Source organism: Zeus faber (genome assembly GCF_960531495.2).
Source record: "Zeus faber genome assembly, chromosome: 2".
Lineage (NCBI taxonomy): Eukaryota > Metazoa > Chordata > Actinopteri > Zeiformes > Zeidae > Zeus > Zeus faber.
Window position 1 is genome coordinate 32,372,063 of NC_137189.1, and position 16,168 is coordinate 32,388,230.

At 41.3% G+C, this 16,168-nt stretch overlaps 1 protein-coding gene across 1 annotated transcript; it reads left to right on the forward strand.

Annotated features, from left to right (window-relative positions):
* The first annotated feature begins 4,937 nt into the window (after positions 1-4,937).
* On the forward strand, positions 4,938-15,090 carry LOC307244908 (inosine-uridine preferring nucleoside hydrolase-like). Its single transcript, XM_080020292.1, has 8 exons — positions 4,938-5,050; positions 6,543-6,739; positions 7,108-7,287; positions 11,271-11,382; positions 11,598-11,734; positions 13,112-13,189; positions 13,500-13,616; positions 14,640-15,090. The coding sequence occupies exons 2-8, from the start codon at positions 6,560-6,562 to the stop codon at positions 14,790-14,792; spliced, it is 957 nt and encodes a 318-aa protein (XP_079876418.1). The 5' UTR covers positions 4,938-5,050; positions 6,543-6,559; the 3' UTR covers positions 14,793-15,090.
* The last annotated feature ends 1,078 nt before the right edge of the window (positions 15,091-16,168 follow it).

The following is a 16,168-nucleotide window of genomic DNA, read 5'->3' on the forward strand; positions in this document are numbered from 1 at the left end:
CAGCGAGCAGCTGGCAGAGGTATTCACCTCCATATTCAACCTCTCCCTGATCCAGTCTACAGTCACCACCTGCTTCAAACAGACAACCATTGTCCAGGTATCAAAGAAACAACCCATCACCGGCCTGAATGACTATCGCCCAGTAGCACTGACCTCTACCATCATGAAGTGCTTCGAGCAGCTAATCAGAACCCACATCTGCTCCTCGCTTCCTGACACCCTTGACCCCCTTCAATTTACATATCATTTGAACAGATCTACGACAATGCCATCGCCCTGGCAGTGCACCACTCTCTCCCACCTGGACAAGAGCAACACATACGTGAGGATGCTGTTTGTAGATTACAGCTCAGCATTCAACACAACTGTGCCCGCTTAGCTTGTTCCCAATCCCAGGATCCTGGGTCTTAACACCTCCCTCTGTAACTGGATCCTGGACTTCCTGACAGGCTGACCCCAGGTGGTGAGAATGGGAAACGTCTCACATGTCTGTGTGGCCACGCGGAGCACCAACACTATGCTTAAGTTTGCGGATGACACCACCATCCTAGTTCTCATCTCCAACAACGATGAGTCCTCCTACAGAGAGGAGGTCAGCATCTTGGCAACATGGTGTCAGGATAATAACCTCTCCCTCAACGTCTGCAAGACTAAAGAGAAGACGCTCCCATCCACATCGACGGAGCTGAAGTGGAGAGAGTCTCCTGCTTCAAGTTCCTCGGTGTGCTCATATGTGATGACCTCTCCTGGTCCAGGCAATCGCACGCGGAAATAAAAACTGCCCTAAAGCGCCTATTCTTCTGAGGAGACACAAGAAGTTTGGCATGTCTTTCAGGACTCTCACCAGCTTCTACCGATGCACCATTGAGAGCATTCTCACCACCTGGTATGGCAGCTGCTCCGCTGCAGATCGCAAGGCGTTCCAGCGGGTGGTGAAGACAGCGGAGGGCATCATTGGCTGCCACCTCCCCTCCGTGCCAGGGATCTACCGCACACGATGTCTTAGGAAAGCACGGAAAATCATAAAGAACTACAGCCACCCAGGCTACGGACTGTTCACGCTGCTGCCGTCTGGTAAACGTAACCGGATCATTCGGGCACGGACTACTAGACTTACGAACGTTTTTTTTCCCTCAGGCCATCAGGCTTCTCAACCTGCAATCTGTAGTCAGCTATGTAAATTAAATTTACATCACCACAACTACATGTACATATCCACCGCCACTCCTTCACTTTATATTTATATCCCTATCTTGTGCAATAGACTGACCTATTTCTGTTGGAACTGCAACAATGTTCCAATTTTTTAGTTTCCGTTTTAGGATTTTCTTATTTTAATTTTATGTACATACACTGTGACCTCTTGCCCGTATTTGTAACATCGACTCTTACTTTTTTTTATATTTGACTCTTATTTTATTAAAAAATAAAATAAAATAAAATTTAAAAAAAAAAAAAAAAAAATATATATATATATATATATATATATATATATATATATATATATATATATATATATATATTTTATCCTTTTATTTCTCTTGTTATTTTATTTTTGTTATGCCCACTATGCAGTTGTTGCCTGTCAATCCCCAAGAATTGTACCGAATGACCCTGTGTTGTACTGTACACAAATAAAACACTTTGAACTTTGAACTATTACACTAAACCATACACCTCTGAATTAACCTCAAGTAAAGGTTTTTAGCCTAAATTTCCCCTGTCTTGAATCAGATAAATTTGCCGAACTAAATCGGACGATAGAACCAGAACAGTCCAAAGCGGCAATTACATCTATGCTTCGTGGCAAGACCTAAATAACCCAAAAAAAAATCTAAGGATAAAGCTTTCCCCAATTCTCCTAGGAATGCCCCAGGAGTCGTTGATGAAGGGAACCCTTCGCCCCTTGTCTTTCACAAGCCACCATTACACTTTTGCTGAAAAAGGACAAAGACTCTACCGACTGTGATTGTACCGGCCGATCTCACTTCTTCATGTGGACGCGAAAAACCATCGCGAAAGTGCTGTCTCGCTGACCTGAGAACATCATGCCTTTCGTTGTTATTGAAGACCAACCTGGTTTTATAATAGAATGTCACTCCTTTTCCAACATTCGCAGGCTCCTCAATATGATTCACACTTCACACTCTACTCTGGTCCCTGAGGCAGTCATCTCATTAGATGCAGGAAAGGCCTTTGACCGGACTGAGTGGGAGTATTTATTTGCAGGTCCTCCAGAAATTTGGCCTTGGTGATCAGTTTAGAAGAAGAAGAAGAAGAAGAAGAAACAGTCTTTATTTGTCACACAACACACCACTTTAAATTAAAAAATGAATAGAACCCCAAAATTGTTCAGATGCTTACCAACATTTTTACCAACATCTTTTTTCCATTCTATTGATAAGGCTATCTTGAACTTTATTTTGGCAGGTAAAATTCCCAGAGTTAGCAAAATCTTTCTGGCAGTCTCTTTGGCGCGTCGTAGAATACTTTTCGGCTGGAAATCTCCTCCCTCACCATATCAGTCTGCCTAGCTAAAGGATGTGATGTTTTTCTTGAGCCTTGAAAAAAATTGAATTTGCACTTAGAGGATGTAATGATCATTTCACTATGAAATGCCAACCTTTCATTTCATATTTTAACAACGTGTCTGTGTTGCCTCCTGAATGAGACTCAACTGTCTGGACAATTGTATTTATTTACCTGTGTGTTTTGTTCTTGTTTGTTTTGTTTGGTTTTTCCCTTTCCATTGCGATTTGTTAAATACGAAAAAAATGTAAATACTGGACCCCTAAATCTTGTATGTCATAGATCATACATCAAAAAAATATATGTATATAAAAAAACAAAACAGAAAGTGACTTTATCTTTTTATCTTTCAAACTGTTCAACATATTGTCTGTCATGGACAAATAAGTTTCACTTTTTATAGATTTAAGAAGTGGGTGCGCCGAGTGGAAAAAGTTGGGAACCGCTGTCTTAAATCATCACTTTGGGACTTGAAGAGATGTTAGAAGTCTTACCCTGGAACCCATAAAAAATTTAAAAAAGAAATAAATAACAACAAGGAACACAATCTGGCCCTATCACCAATAGCAGCTGCTCTTGGCTGTTGTTGACGTTCCTCATGCCGCCCTCTTATTGGTATGTTTTGGGTGGGAGCCCAGAGTTGCTTTGTGCCAGCATCAAAGCAAGTCGCAAGAAAGTAATGGATTCCCATGCAAAGCTGTGCAAGCAGAGGACTCTATCTATGGGTCAGATATTTATACAGTACACTCCTTAGGCTGTGCACCATGAAACAAAACTGCACAATGAGGATGTAGATGCCAAGTTATTTCAATAAATCGTGCATGCAAAAGCATGATGGGTTGTCTAAGCCAGGCTGAGCTCAACCCTCAGCAGCTCTTGTGAAACGCTAGGCCTGTAGGTAGGGAGGGTTCTTTGAGCCCAAGCTCCTCTTAACGTCTCTGCACGGGCCCACAAATCTATTATGTTTCTTGCTTCAACAAGCCTAGAAATCTACTATTGTACGTGTATGGACAAGTGACAAAGTGCATTCCATGCTCCGAACTGCCGGTTCGGTACATAATGATTGTTTACACTTGTTTTTAACTTTCTAAAAATTGCTTGAAGCCACTTGCTTGTCCAAATAACTCTTGCTGTTCGGGTTCACAAGGAAAAATGGGCATTCAAAAAACAAGACAAGACAAGCTTCCATGCCAAAGCAAAGGAAGTTGTTTCGTATCGCGCAATTCACAAGTGCTTTACATGAGACGCAAAGAAGCAAAGAGAGCTTTGAGCAAATTGGGAATGTGTTGAGAAGACACCAGGGGATAGAGGGGAATGGGATGTTTTGCGATGTTGAAAGCCACATGGTAACCAGCCTCAGTGCAAACACAAGGTCGGCGCATTCCAGATCTTTGCCAGAACTCCTAATGGGATCCAAATGGGGGTTCTTTGAAGATGTCCTGTTGCTCAATGCACCACTTTACTAGGCCCGTCTTTAATTATATCTTTAACTGGTTTGAGGCTTGGGATCAGGCCTGATGTTTTCTACTACCAATGTTACATAAGTTGGTCATTTATTTTTTCTGAAATGCCTCATAGAACAACAGATACAAACAATTGTGCCTTCTGTGCCTTTCTTTAATTGCTGGCTTGAGGTTTGTGATCATGCCTGTTCTGAGCCAAAGCTGATGTTGCCTAAGACAGACATTTTTCATTATGCGCTGTTACATTTTCCCACGTGTTTCTCTTCAAATTCAGATGAAGCATGTCATGACCATAGCTCTGTGGGTGTGGAGGAAACCTTGAGGGCAACCAAACTTGGGCCATCAACGTAAACCTTGATGGCCCAAGATGGACATAGCGATGCGCTTTCGTCTCCGCTCCCTCTCTCTCGCTCGTCTTCCCATTTTCAAAGGTTTTCCTTCTTCTGATCAATTGATGCTTTTTTTCTCCTGGTCATTTGATGTGGTGGGGATGTTTTTGTGAATGTTCATCCATGTCGACAGTCTCGTGATCAAAACTAGCGACGCTGGTTCATCCAATTCACTGTGGCCCATTGTTTCAGTGGAAACGGCATAACGATCCGGAGCGCGTGCACCGGCCTCAGTACCCTGAATGCCTGAAAAAGCTCCAGCGAAAAAAACAAGAAAAGATCAAATCCATTTTTACAAAATAATCACACGGATTAACCACTTTAACGCCTCATAGGTTTAGAATTATCGACCGGGACTTTTGATACCTGTGGCACTTCCTGGTCGTTTGACCTCTCCTTATTGGAAGTATGCAACTTCTCCCTCAGAGTAATTTGGGCTGAAAGAGCAAGTCTTGTCCTTCCGTCTGTATCTAATTACATAACCGCTGACGTGGACGCTTTAAGTGTTTGTTGCCGTGTCTGTCGCGCCTTGCGGTGACAGCCACGCCTCTCTTCTGAGGACTTGCTGCAGCTAAAAGGGCGCCGCCGGAGCCGTTTCAGCCCGCGTCTGCTTTTCCGAGGGGGCAGAGTAAGAAGTCCTGGTAATACTTTGTTTTCCCTTCCAAAGGTAACGATTTCGTTTAGTTTTTCTTTTTTTTTTTTTTTTTTTTTTTTTAATATTCGTCATTCTGCGTCGATTGACTGTGTGGATTGAATGCTATGGTGCGCTCTTTTTGGCGCTTTTTTTTTTGTTTGTTTGTTTTAAATTGTAGACATAAACGGAAAAAAAAACAAAATAAACCCTTGTATCAGCATTTTTTTTAAATATATATATATATATAAGTTTCTTCTTCTCCTTTCGGCTGCTCCTTATGTAAGCTAAATTCACGACCATTTATAAACATGTAATTAATTGCGTTTCCACAATGGCTTATTTCCGTCTCTTCTGCGTCTCTGTTTGTGTTTCTTTGACATTGTTTGAATAATGAAAATCAAAAATTGAGTCTTTGTCGACCATGTATGCCCGGGGCCGTGTGGAAGAATTTCTGCTTTTTCGTGTGTGGTTTGATGTGAAAGTTCAGTATTTACACACAAGGTTTGTTGTGTATAATGTGACACAAAATATTGTGTCACATTATGCAAATATTATTGGTGTGACAAATTATTAAGACATCCCTGTGTGTCGTGAGCCAGGAATTGTGGCGGTATTTAATGTTTACAGTATCACAGGCACCACCATACATTTTTGACAAGTGTCTGATTTTAGCACCAAAAGTTCACAGTTTTGAACTCTTGTTTAATAATCACGATTAGGATTAGCTTTGATTATCATCCAACCTCACCACACCCACTCACTGTGAGATAAAATAATTTCTTTACAGCCGTAGGGCAAGAATCTATTCAATACAGGGGAATCCATTTGTAAAACATTCATTTTGGGTGGTCATTGCAGTAATAGCAGCCTAATGTTGTGAGAATCTGCTTTGTTTATCATCATTTGGCATCATATGTAAATTCCATTTTGCATTTGGAGAAATGAGGGTGAAAACAGTTAATTCAATTGTCCTTTAATTTATAGTGCAGCATTACATGCCAATGTTCTCATTCTTTTTGAAGTGTGTTTTTTTTAATTGCATGATGGTTCTATTTGTGGAACTGCAAGTCTGAAGCCGACTTCACACCGAAAGCGCAATCGTATCCGACAGTCGAATCCTTCTCTCCTCGTGGCTGTCGGATCAACTGTGTCTGGGTTTCGCATTCCGAATTATATCGGAGCAAATGGGGACAGCTTAACAAGAGATGTATTGATATTGAATATGCTGACATCCAACATTAACGTTAATAACGTCATTATTTTTAAATTTGTGACCTATTCACTTAGTTTTAAGCCCAGTTACAATGAAAAACTTGACTGACGTCACTTCCAGTCGTAGGGTCAGACCGAAACTTGTCGCATGAGTTAAAAAAATGAAAATCTGCAATGCAGATTGCGTCACAGCTATTCCAACTCTCCAACTCCATTGGATTGAATTGACTGCTTTGTTCTTGTCATTTGTCGTGTTCAGTCTGAAGCGGGCTTGAACCTCTAACTGCCATCACTGTACTTGCCACCGGCCGCAGGTTTTTTTCCTCCATAACATGAAGAGGAAGTTGGTGGTCGACGTGGACACCGGGGTGGATGACGCCCAGGCCATCATGCTGGCCCTGGCCACCCCCACCGTGGACATCCTGGCCATCACCTGCACCCACGGCAACACGTCGCTGGACAACTCCTGTAAGAACACACTGCGTGTACTGAAGGTCTGCAAGAGGCTGGACGTAAGTGTAACACCGTCTAGAATCACCAGTTCTATTATGATCCCCCCACATCATAAAAATGATCAAGTCATCAAAAAATGTAGAACTGCTTCGGTCGGACCAGTCGTACCGTACACACCAACGTCAGAGTCATGGAAAATGTTATTGCAGAACTTTAACTAAATGTAAGTGCCCTATTAGAATCACAATTAGTAAATATTCAATATTACTAATAATCTGACACCTATTATTTATCCTCTTTGCGTATCTTGATGTGTGTCTGCGTGTGTCAGTGTGTCTACAATCCCCTTTCTTATTATTTATTGTTCTTATTTTATCGTAGTAATATTGTTTATAATATAGTATAACCCTAACCCGCATACCCCTAGATCCCGGTGTACCGTGGCAGCTCGGAGCCACTACTGGGCCGGGTCTTCCATGCCTGTGACTTCCACGGCAAAGACGGGCTGGGGGATGCCCCAGACCCCAACGCCCCTGGCCTGGACCTGTTGCAGAAGGAAGGGGCCATCCAGGCGCTGATCCGGATAGTGGACCAGAACCCCGGGCAGGTAGGAGGGCCACAGAAGTTTTAAAACCAGAAGTGTATATATACATTTTTTGTACCTTCCCCCTCTTCGCAAGGGGAGGTACAGTATAGGGGTTTTCAATTTCAAGTCCAATATTCCAATTCCAAGGGGAATCTATTGATCTATCGATCTACTTATCTGTCTGTCTCTCTGTCTGTCTGTTGACCACATTACAGTTTTTGTCAATTGTTGACATTTTCTGTAGACATACCTAATTTTCTCAGAACTCTACACCCATATCCAAAAACAAGAGGCAAAACCCCACAAATCTCCTGCAAAATGAAACTCTGCATTCAAAACAATGTAATGTCTTTTCAAAATGGTATTTTGTGTAAAATGACACACCACAGCATCATATGAATAGAAATTTCTAAGAACCAATTGATGTGCTCAATGTAAGACACTATTATGAATGGAAGACACTACTGTGGGAGTCTCTCCCCACAGGTAGGGGTGAAGGTAGGGAGACTGAGTCTTTCTTGCCGTGGGTTGCCGACATCGCGAGAGTTTTATTATAAAAACTCAACTAAAAGGCTCTCTGGCCAAAAGGATAAATGATAAAGAACAATGAGTTTGGCCGCAGGAGTAATGACGTTCCAGTGTGTCTCCTGATCGGCTGACTAGCCGTGTGCCGATCCCGTCTGCAAGACCGACAAACATTAGGAAAGCTCCCTGCCCCGGATCAGATCATTCAGTGGTGCACGAGCGCTGATTCGGCGGACTCAGGGCAGCTGTAATACACTACTATGAATGTAAAACACTAGTATGAATGGAAAACACTAGTATGAATGGAAAACACTCATATGAATGGAAAACCCTAGTATGAATGGAAACAGTACTACGAATGGAAAACACTAGTATGAATTGAAAACACTAGTATGAATTGAAAACACGAGTATGTATGGAAAACACAAGTATGAATCGAAAACACAAGTAGTCAAGTCACACTTTATTTATAAAACGCATTTCATTACAGGGCAACACAATGCGCTTTACAAAGAAATACAAAAAAGAAAGAGAGAACGTAATTGTCAGCTGGCCATTACAAGAGAATGCCCCTGAAACAACAGCAACAACAAAAGCAGCAGCAACAACAATAAAGACAACAAAAACAACAATAAAAGCAACTCCACCTACAGTAGCAACAACAGCCACAGCAGCAGCAGCAACAGAAAACAATAGCAGCAGCAACAGCAAAACAACAGCAAAAACAACAACAGCAACGCACACGCAAAGATGTCACCGGATATGATGTGATGATGTTGATATGCAGTACTACAATACCGTAATGAAAGTAGATTTCTTACCTATTCTCATTTGGGAAAGTCCGGATGATGGAAGCTGCTGTGAATCTGCTCAAGTTTGGTTGTACTCTCTGCCTGGCCTCCCTCATTATTCCACCATGGTTGACAACATGGTCAACCCAAGTGGCATGGATTTCATCAGAGCTTATGGCTCGCCTTTTTTTTTTTTTTTTTAATTAAACCTTTATTAGTCCCACAACGGGGAAATTAGCATTATCTGCATTTTACCCATCCTAGTAACTGATGTATCTAGGAGCAGTGGGCTGCTATATCGAGGCAAGAGGGAGCAGTTAGGGCAGTGGTTCTTAAGCTGGGTTCGTTGAGTCGCTCTCAGGGCTTCGGCAGGGGTCAAGACACACACAGTAAAGCCCGGTTCACACTAGCAATGTCGGGCCGTTTTTGTCGGCCGTCAAAAAATTGGCTGCCGACAATTTGGCAACACACAATTTTTTTTCGCCGTGTTAGATTACAAATATTTAGTTGCTTGATAAAAATGTTTTACACAAAATTATGCAACACAAAATAAATTCAGCCCACTCGTATTATTTGTGACGTCACGCTCCGCTTGGCCATCATTGGCTGCAGCTGATCACGCCACATTGCTTGGCTTTGATATCTGTGCTGCAGGGAACTTGGTGCGCTCAATAGTCGGCTTGTGGCTGTTGTGATTGTACGTCATTTGTTATTTTCTTTTAATCTTTCAATCCCTTCATACTAACTATGTCGAGCAAAAAAAGCAAGTGCTTGGACGAATACGTACAATATGGATTCACGTGTATAAAGGAACGTGATGGGAGTCAGCGTCCTCAATGCATGATTTGCAAAGTTGAGCAATTCTAGTCTAGCACCGGCAAAACTAAAGGAACACTTCCTACAGCTGCATGGAGATGGTAAATACAAGAACACAACGCTCGCTGAATCCAAGGTGAAGAGAGCCAGACCCGTCGACAAACCGATCCTCACAGCATCGTACAAAGTTGCGTACCTGATCGCAAAGCAGGGCATACCACACACCATTGGTGAAACACTCGTAAAACCAGCTGCGGATGGCGAACATCATGCTGGGAAAAGCTGCTGAAGCTAAGTTATCCCAAATTCCTCTTTCAAATTACACTATCAGCAGCAGAATAGACGTCATGAGCGATGACATCTTGGCTCAAGTAGTTGCAGATCTGATTTCAAGCCCAGCAAAATTCAGCCTCCAACTCGACGAGACCACTGACGTTTATAATCTGAGCCAGCTTGTTGTATTCGTGCGCTATATGAAAGACGTGATAAAGGAAGATTTTTTTATTTTGTAAGACTCGTGGATGTCTTCTTCGGAGACAACGATCTTTCATGGAATACGGTTTCTGCAGTTTGTTCGGACGGAGCTCCAGCCATGCTGGGACGGCACTCTGGTTTTGGAGCGCTGGTGAAATCCGATGCACCACACATCATTGTTACGCACTGTGTTCTGCACAGGTATCCGTTGGCAACAAAAACCTTGCCTCCAAAACTGGCAGAAGTATTAAAAATTGTAGTTGAATGTGTGAACTACGTGCGAAATAGTGCTATGAAGCATCGCATCTTCAAAGAGGCGTGTAAGGAAATAGGCTCTGAATTCGAGGTACTTCTGTACCATTTTAATGTTCGGTGGTTATCCCGGGGAAAGATGCTGAATCGTGTTTTTGCCATGGAATTAGCCCTGTTTTTGCGAGGGGACCAACACTGTCATGCAGATATATACGCAAATATTCATTGAGTTATGTTTTTCTGTGAAATTCAAGTTTTGTTGGTTTTGTTCTTTGAACACAGTGATTTTGTGTGCAACTGATGCATGGTTCGTTTGTACACTAATAAAATATATACCTATGTTTTGAAGAAATCACATTTGAATGGTACAATTACGAAGGGTTTGGTGAATGCACTGATGAAGCGTGCAGGGCTCAGTACCTCCGATAAGGTTAAGAACGACTGAGTTAGGGGGTTAAGCGTCTTGCTCAAGGACACATCAGCACCCTACCAGGGGGAGCTGGGGATCAAACCGGCAACCTTCCGCTTACTAGACGACCTGCTCTACCTCCTGAGTCACTCCCCCCCTCCTTGCTCTTCCTCCTCCTCCCCGTCCTCCTCCTCTTACTCTCACTCCTCTCGCTGTGCCGCTCTCTCCGATGTTGGCATCCATTGTTGCAAAACAGAAGAGCTCGCCTGTGGCCCTTTTGGCACAGTAAAGCTCTGATTGATAAAGCAGCGTGTGTTTGTCCATGTGCAGGGTCAGTGTGGGTAGTAGGACATTTAAGTTCAGCATTTTGAAGACAAGAGATTTTATTCATGAAGATTGTGCCAAATGTAGAAAATTGTGTGTAGCGTTTTGAAAAATGCAATCTGAGTGTAAAGCGGGAAATGATCTTGCTTTTTAGCAGATTTAGTTCAGGGTTTTGGTATATAATTTAGAGGATGTGGTCTCTGTGTCTCGAGCACCAGTGTCAGTTTGTAAATAAAGAAGTTGAGAAAAACTGCTTGAGTTTCGCTCTTTCATTGCGTCTTTAAGAGCTTGTTGTTGCTCTGCTGCCAGCCGAATCCCGTGGTGAGATTCATAGCCTCTTTCTCAACATCTCTTGCTTGTGTGCTCTCTCTCTCTCTCTCTCGCTCTCTCTCTCTCGCTCTCTCTCTCTCCAGGTGAGTCTGGTGGCCACGGGGCCACTCACTAACCTGGCGCTGGCCGTCAAACTGGACCCTCGGCTCCCAGAGAAGCTCAACAGCCTCTACATCATGGGAGGCAACACGGAGTGTACGCAGTCAAAAACAGTAGTCAGAATTCTGAGTAGTCAGAATAGTCAATCCTTTTTTTATAAAGTGTGTGTGTGTGTGTGTGTGTGTGTGTGTGTGTGTGTGTGTGTGTGTGTGTGTGTGTGTGTGTGTGTGTGTGTGTGTGTGTGTGTGTGTGTGTGTGTGTGTGTGTGTGTGTGTGTGTGTGTGTGTGTGTGTGTGTGTGTGCGTGTGCAGCCAGAGGTAACACCACGGTCTGTGGAGAGTTCAACTTTGTGGCCGACCCCGAGGCTGCCTACATCGTGTTGAACCGGTTCTCTTGCCCCACCTACATCGCCGGCTGGGAGTTCTCCTGCAGGAACAAATTGCCCTGGGTGAGAAATGGGTTGTGTGTGATATCAATATTAAATATAGCGGCAAGCGGCCATAAACAGGATTCAAGAGCACAAAGGCCATTTAGACTGTGGTTCCTATGGTGCAAGCCATACAGAGACTTTTAGTCTTTGTACCGTGTGTAATGCAATGCATTTCAACCAACAATTCAATAACAAATGTTTGAAAATGAAAGGTTTCATTTTACCCGGACTTTGGTGACTCGATGATAAATTATGAGATGGCCAAACGTGTTTGCAGGATTTACCCCAGATGTATTGCGCAATGGTGCAAACACATTTAAATACGCCCCGGCCAGGCTAGAATGTACCGATAACAACCAAACCGCCAGACTCGCATAACGAGATACACGTTTTTGAAATTTGTAGCGCCCTCAACTGTTCAGTTTTTACAAACTTTGGTACACATGTGCCAATACCGCTAACTAATATCCCCATTCAGTTTTGTGAGGATTGGTCTAACGGTCAATGAATCACAACCGATTTTGTGTTAGACCTCACCCATTGTCAAGTTTAATGGTTAACAGCGGCCATATTGCTTATACGATCGTAGTTCTTTGATTGTATTTTGTGAAGCAAGGTCCCTTTATGTCCTGTACCAAATTTGGTTTCAATCGGTCGAAAGCTGACAAAGCCAAAGCGGAAAAAAAAACCTGTTGTTCAGAAAATTCTAAATGGCGGAAAATGCAGTTTGGGAAAAGATGGCAATAATGAATAAACTAAACATTTATTTGAAGATGGAGAGAATTAGAAAGTACACAACAACAAGCCTAAAAATAACAATAAATAAAAATAACAACAACAAATCAACAGCATTCTGAGGGTTAACAATAATAAATGGGCTGGATCCTTCTGCTTCTGCTGGAACCTACTACCCAATAAAAACATAATGCAAATGTTAAAAAAACGAGTACAAACATCAGAATCCGAATGAGTCTATCCCACCAGGTGCATTTACATATACTAAGAATTTGTTCTGGGGATGTTTGCTGCCTTTTTGCAGACCATTAGCATTAGCATTAGCCTATGTATCCGTAGACATTGTCAACTATGACAAAGGTAAAATCCAAATATATATATATTTTTTTAAATAACCTGTTTTAAATGCTAGCTAGTTTGCCAGGCTTGAACACAAAATAATTAAGAATATTTACATAATGACTTGTTAATTATTACTTGTTAACTATAATGAAACATATACTCGGTAAACAAAGGCTTGTCTATTTTGCGTAGCGAATTCGGTTCTTACAGGGCTCAAAATGATTAGAGGTGTTTTTTTTTTTTTACCAGACAAAATCGATTTTTCCCAGATAAAACACATAAGAAGTGCAGGGTTATGATGAAATCTGTCTTTTCAAGTCGTTCTGTGACGCCTGGTTGGCCCAGGACACCGACAAGGCGCGCTTCATGAAGAGGATCTTCAGCCACACCATGAAGGTATTTACTGTATATGGAAATTATAGACTTGTTATGCATATTTATTTTAAGAAATAATACCTAAGATGTGGTTAAAGTTACTTAAAGTAAGTAAGTCAGTAAGTTAAAGTCCTGTGATTCTTGTTATAATGGTAAAAATAAACTATTATGAGTTAAAAAAAAGAAAAAACTGTTCAAATCCCCTTCCTTTGCTTCAAGTCCTGTTTCTTTGTGTGGTGGACGGTAGTTGCTGAAATTTCCCCTGGGCATTAACAAAGTTAGAGGTAAAAGTTAGTGCTTTCCTGTCTCATCCGATCGAATCGTATCGTAGATGGCTCAGACGGAGCGCTACCAGAAGGAGGTGGTGGAAGGATCGGGCTTTGCTTCCTGCGACTCCTACGCCATCGCCGCGGCCATCGATGACAGTTTTGTGACCGAGAGCGAAAAGGTGAGATCTACTGCAGGGTTTGAAAGTAGAATTTACACAACGGACGTGGCACAAATAGAATGTAATATTCACAAGTATGTTTTCATTTGTGTATAGTGTCGTTGTGTTGCCGTTACCTTAGAATGAGCCGTTTTTATCTATATAGGAATCGGGTATGCTTTCACGGAGGCCGCCATGTCGCACCGCCATGTTTCTACAGTAGGCCAGAACGGACAATCCAAACACTGGCTCTATAGAGACAGCCTTTCTTTTGCGTTTTTCTTTTCAACTTTCTTCCACCGTCTCTTCCACGGAGGCCGCCATGCTGCGCCGCCATGGGGAGGGGTATTCAGTTGGTTGCGATCTGCAACCTCACGGCTAGAGGCCACTTAGATTCTACACACACATTTTAAGACATAAAAAGTTTATAAAAAATGAATAAATAAAAATGTAAGTTCAGTCAACTGGTAAAATGTCAGAATAATGCCGACAAAATGTAAATGTAAATGTTGTTCAAAGAAAGAAAAAAGGTCCCCCTTTGTTGTTGGAGCCTATGGTGCCCGAAAAGGGTGTTTTATACAAAGACATAATCATTGGACAAAATGAGTACATGACATTGAAAACTGTTTCCTTCGGGCGCCGCCACATTTTTCTTGTTTGTATTGTAGGGTTATTTGTATTGTATATTAATAAAAGTTATTACATTTTCCATTTCTGGTTTATTGCTAGGGTTATTGTTTATTAAGTGAGTGGGCCTTGTTGTTTATTATTAGGTTTATTGTATATATATATATATGTGTTTGTTTCTTTGTTTGTATTCTACCAATTTGTTATTGTTTATTTTTGAGGTGTATTGCTTGTTTTTTTTGTTGTTAGGTTTATATTTATTGTTTATCATTCATCACATCATAACATTTTTACTGACAGAACTGAAACAACTCAGTAAGAGGCAAAAAGATGATACATTTAAAATCTCTCTCTCTCTCTCTCTCTCTCTCTCTCTCTCCCTCTCCCTCTCTCTCTCTTCTCCCTCCCTCCCTGCAGGTGGCTGTGACCGTGGAGCTGGAGGGAACCAACACCCGGGGGATGATGGTCCTGGATTACATGGAGCTGCTGAAGAAGAAGCACACGGTGACCATCTTGAAGAAGGTCGACCTGGACAGGTTCAAAGACATGCTGATGAGCTCACTGAAGTAGAGGCAGAATGTACACAGAATAGACTCGGTGCTACTTTACCGAGTCCTGTCATAACCCATTTCCTATTAAGTTGCATTTTCGCATTTCGCATTACAATATGTCAGGGAAAATGGGAGAGCTCGTTTTCCAGAACAACAGATAAGTAGTTTGCTCAGCTGGACATTTACCAAGTTCCATGATCAAGAGTTATTTGCTTCGTTTTCAGCCAAGTTCCAATAAAAAAACTTGACTGACTTCCAGTCGCACTGTTGCAAACTTTTAATGCATTCCTGAAATAAAGTCTTTGATTACAATTTCATTTGTAGTTTTTTAATTCAATCAAAATCATTACAAATATATTGATTTTTAATTGGTGTTACCCCTCTGTCTGGGCCCCCATTTCACAACTAGAATTTGATAGATTGATAGATAAGTGGATAAGTAGATAGAGTGATAGATAGCTAGATACAGTAGATAGATACTATAGATAAGTAGATTCATAGATAGATAGGTAGATAGATAGATAGATAGATACGGTAGATAGATAGATAGATAGATAGATAGATAGATAGATACGGTAGATAGATAGATAGATCGATAGATCAAGAGATAAGTAGATAGATAAGTAGATTGATAGATAGATACTGTAGATAGATAGATTTATCAATAGATAGATATATAGATAGGTAGATAAATAGATCGATAGATCAATAGATAAGTAGATAGATAGATATATAGATAGAGCGATTGATAGATAGATATACATTCTTACAACTGACAACGAAACTAAAAACCTTAAACGACTAGTCTATAAAGGTACAGTACAGATATATTTGCAACCATTACCACTTTTAAATGAGAAATGAAATGTACATTGATGAAATCGGTGTCTCTATATGTATTTGGCCTGGCCTGGGCAAACTACCTATAGCTTGTTAGTGTTACGCATACGCTACGTTATGCATAATAATATAATAATAATAATACAGACAGGTTTGATTTCGGTTATGAGAAGCAATGCTTTTCAAAGAAGCCAGCTACTGATCGATCAACTCCCCAAACTCGTCAAATATCCCTCTGAATGCTGGATATTTATATGTATTGGTTGTTGTTGCCCTCTGGTGGCTGTGGGTTGTAAAGTCTGCATTCAACGCAAGCTCTTTTTGCATCTCGCTATATATACAGTATATATTTATAATAGACCTTAAAATAAAAATAAAGATATCATTAAATATAAACCCCAAAATAGACAATTAACAATAATAATTTGGCCTGATACAATAATCCTAACAACAATTAACAATGAAAGATTAACCTACCTTCCTAGACCAATGTTTTAATTCATTCCAAGGGGGGAATTGTGGTGTTACAGCAGCTCACATATAAATATATATACA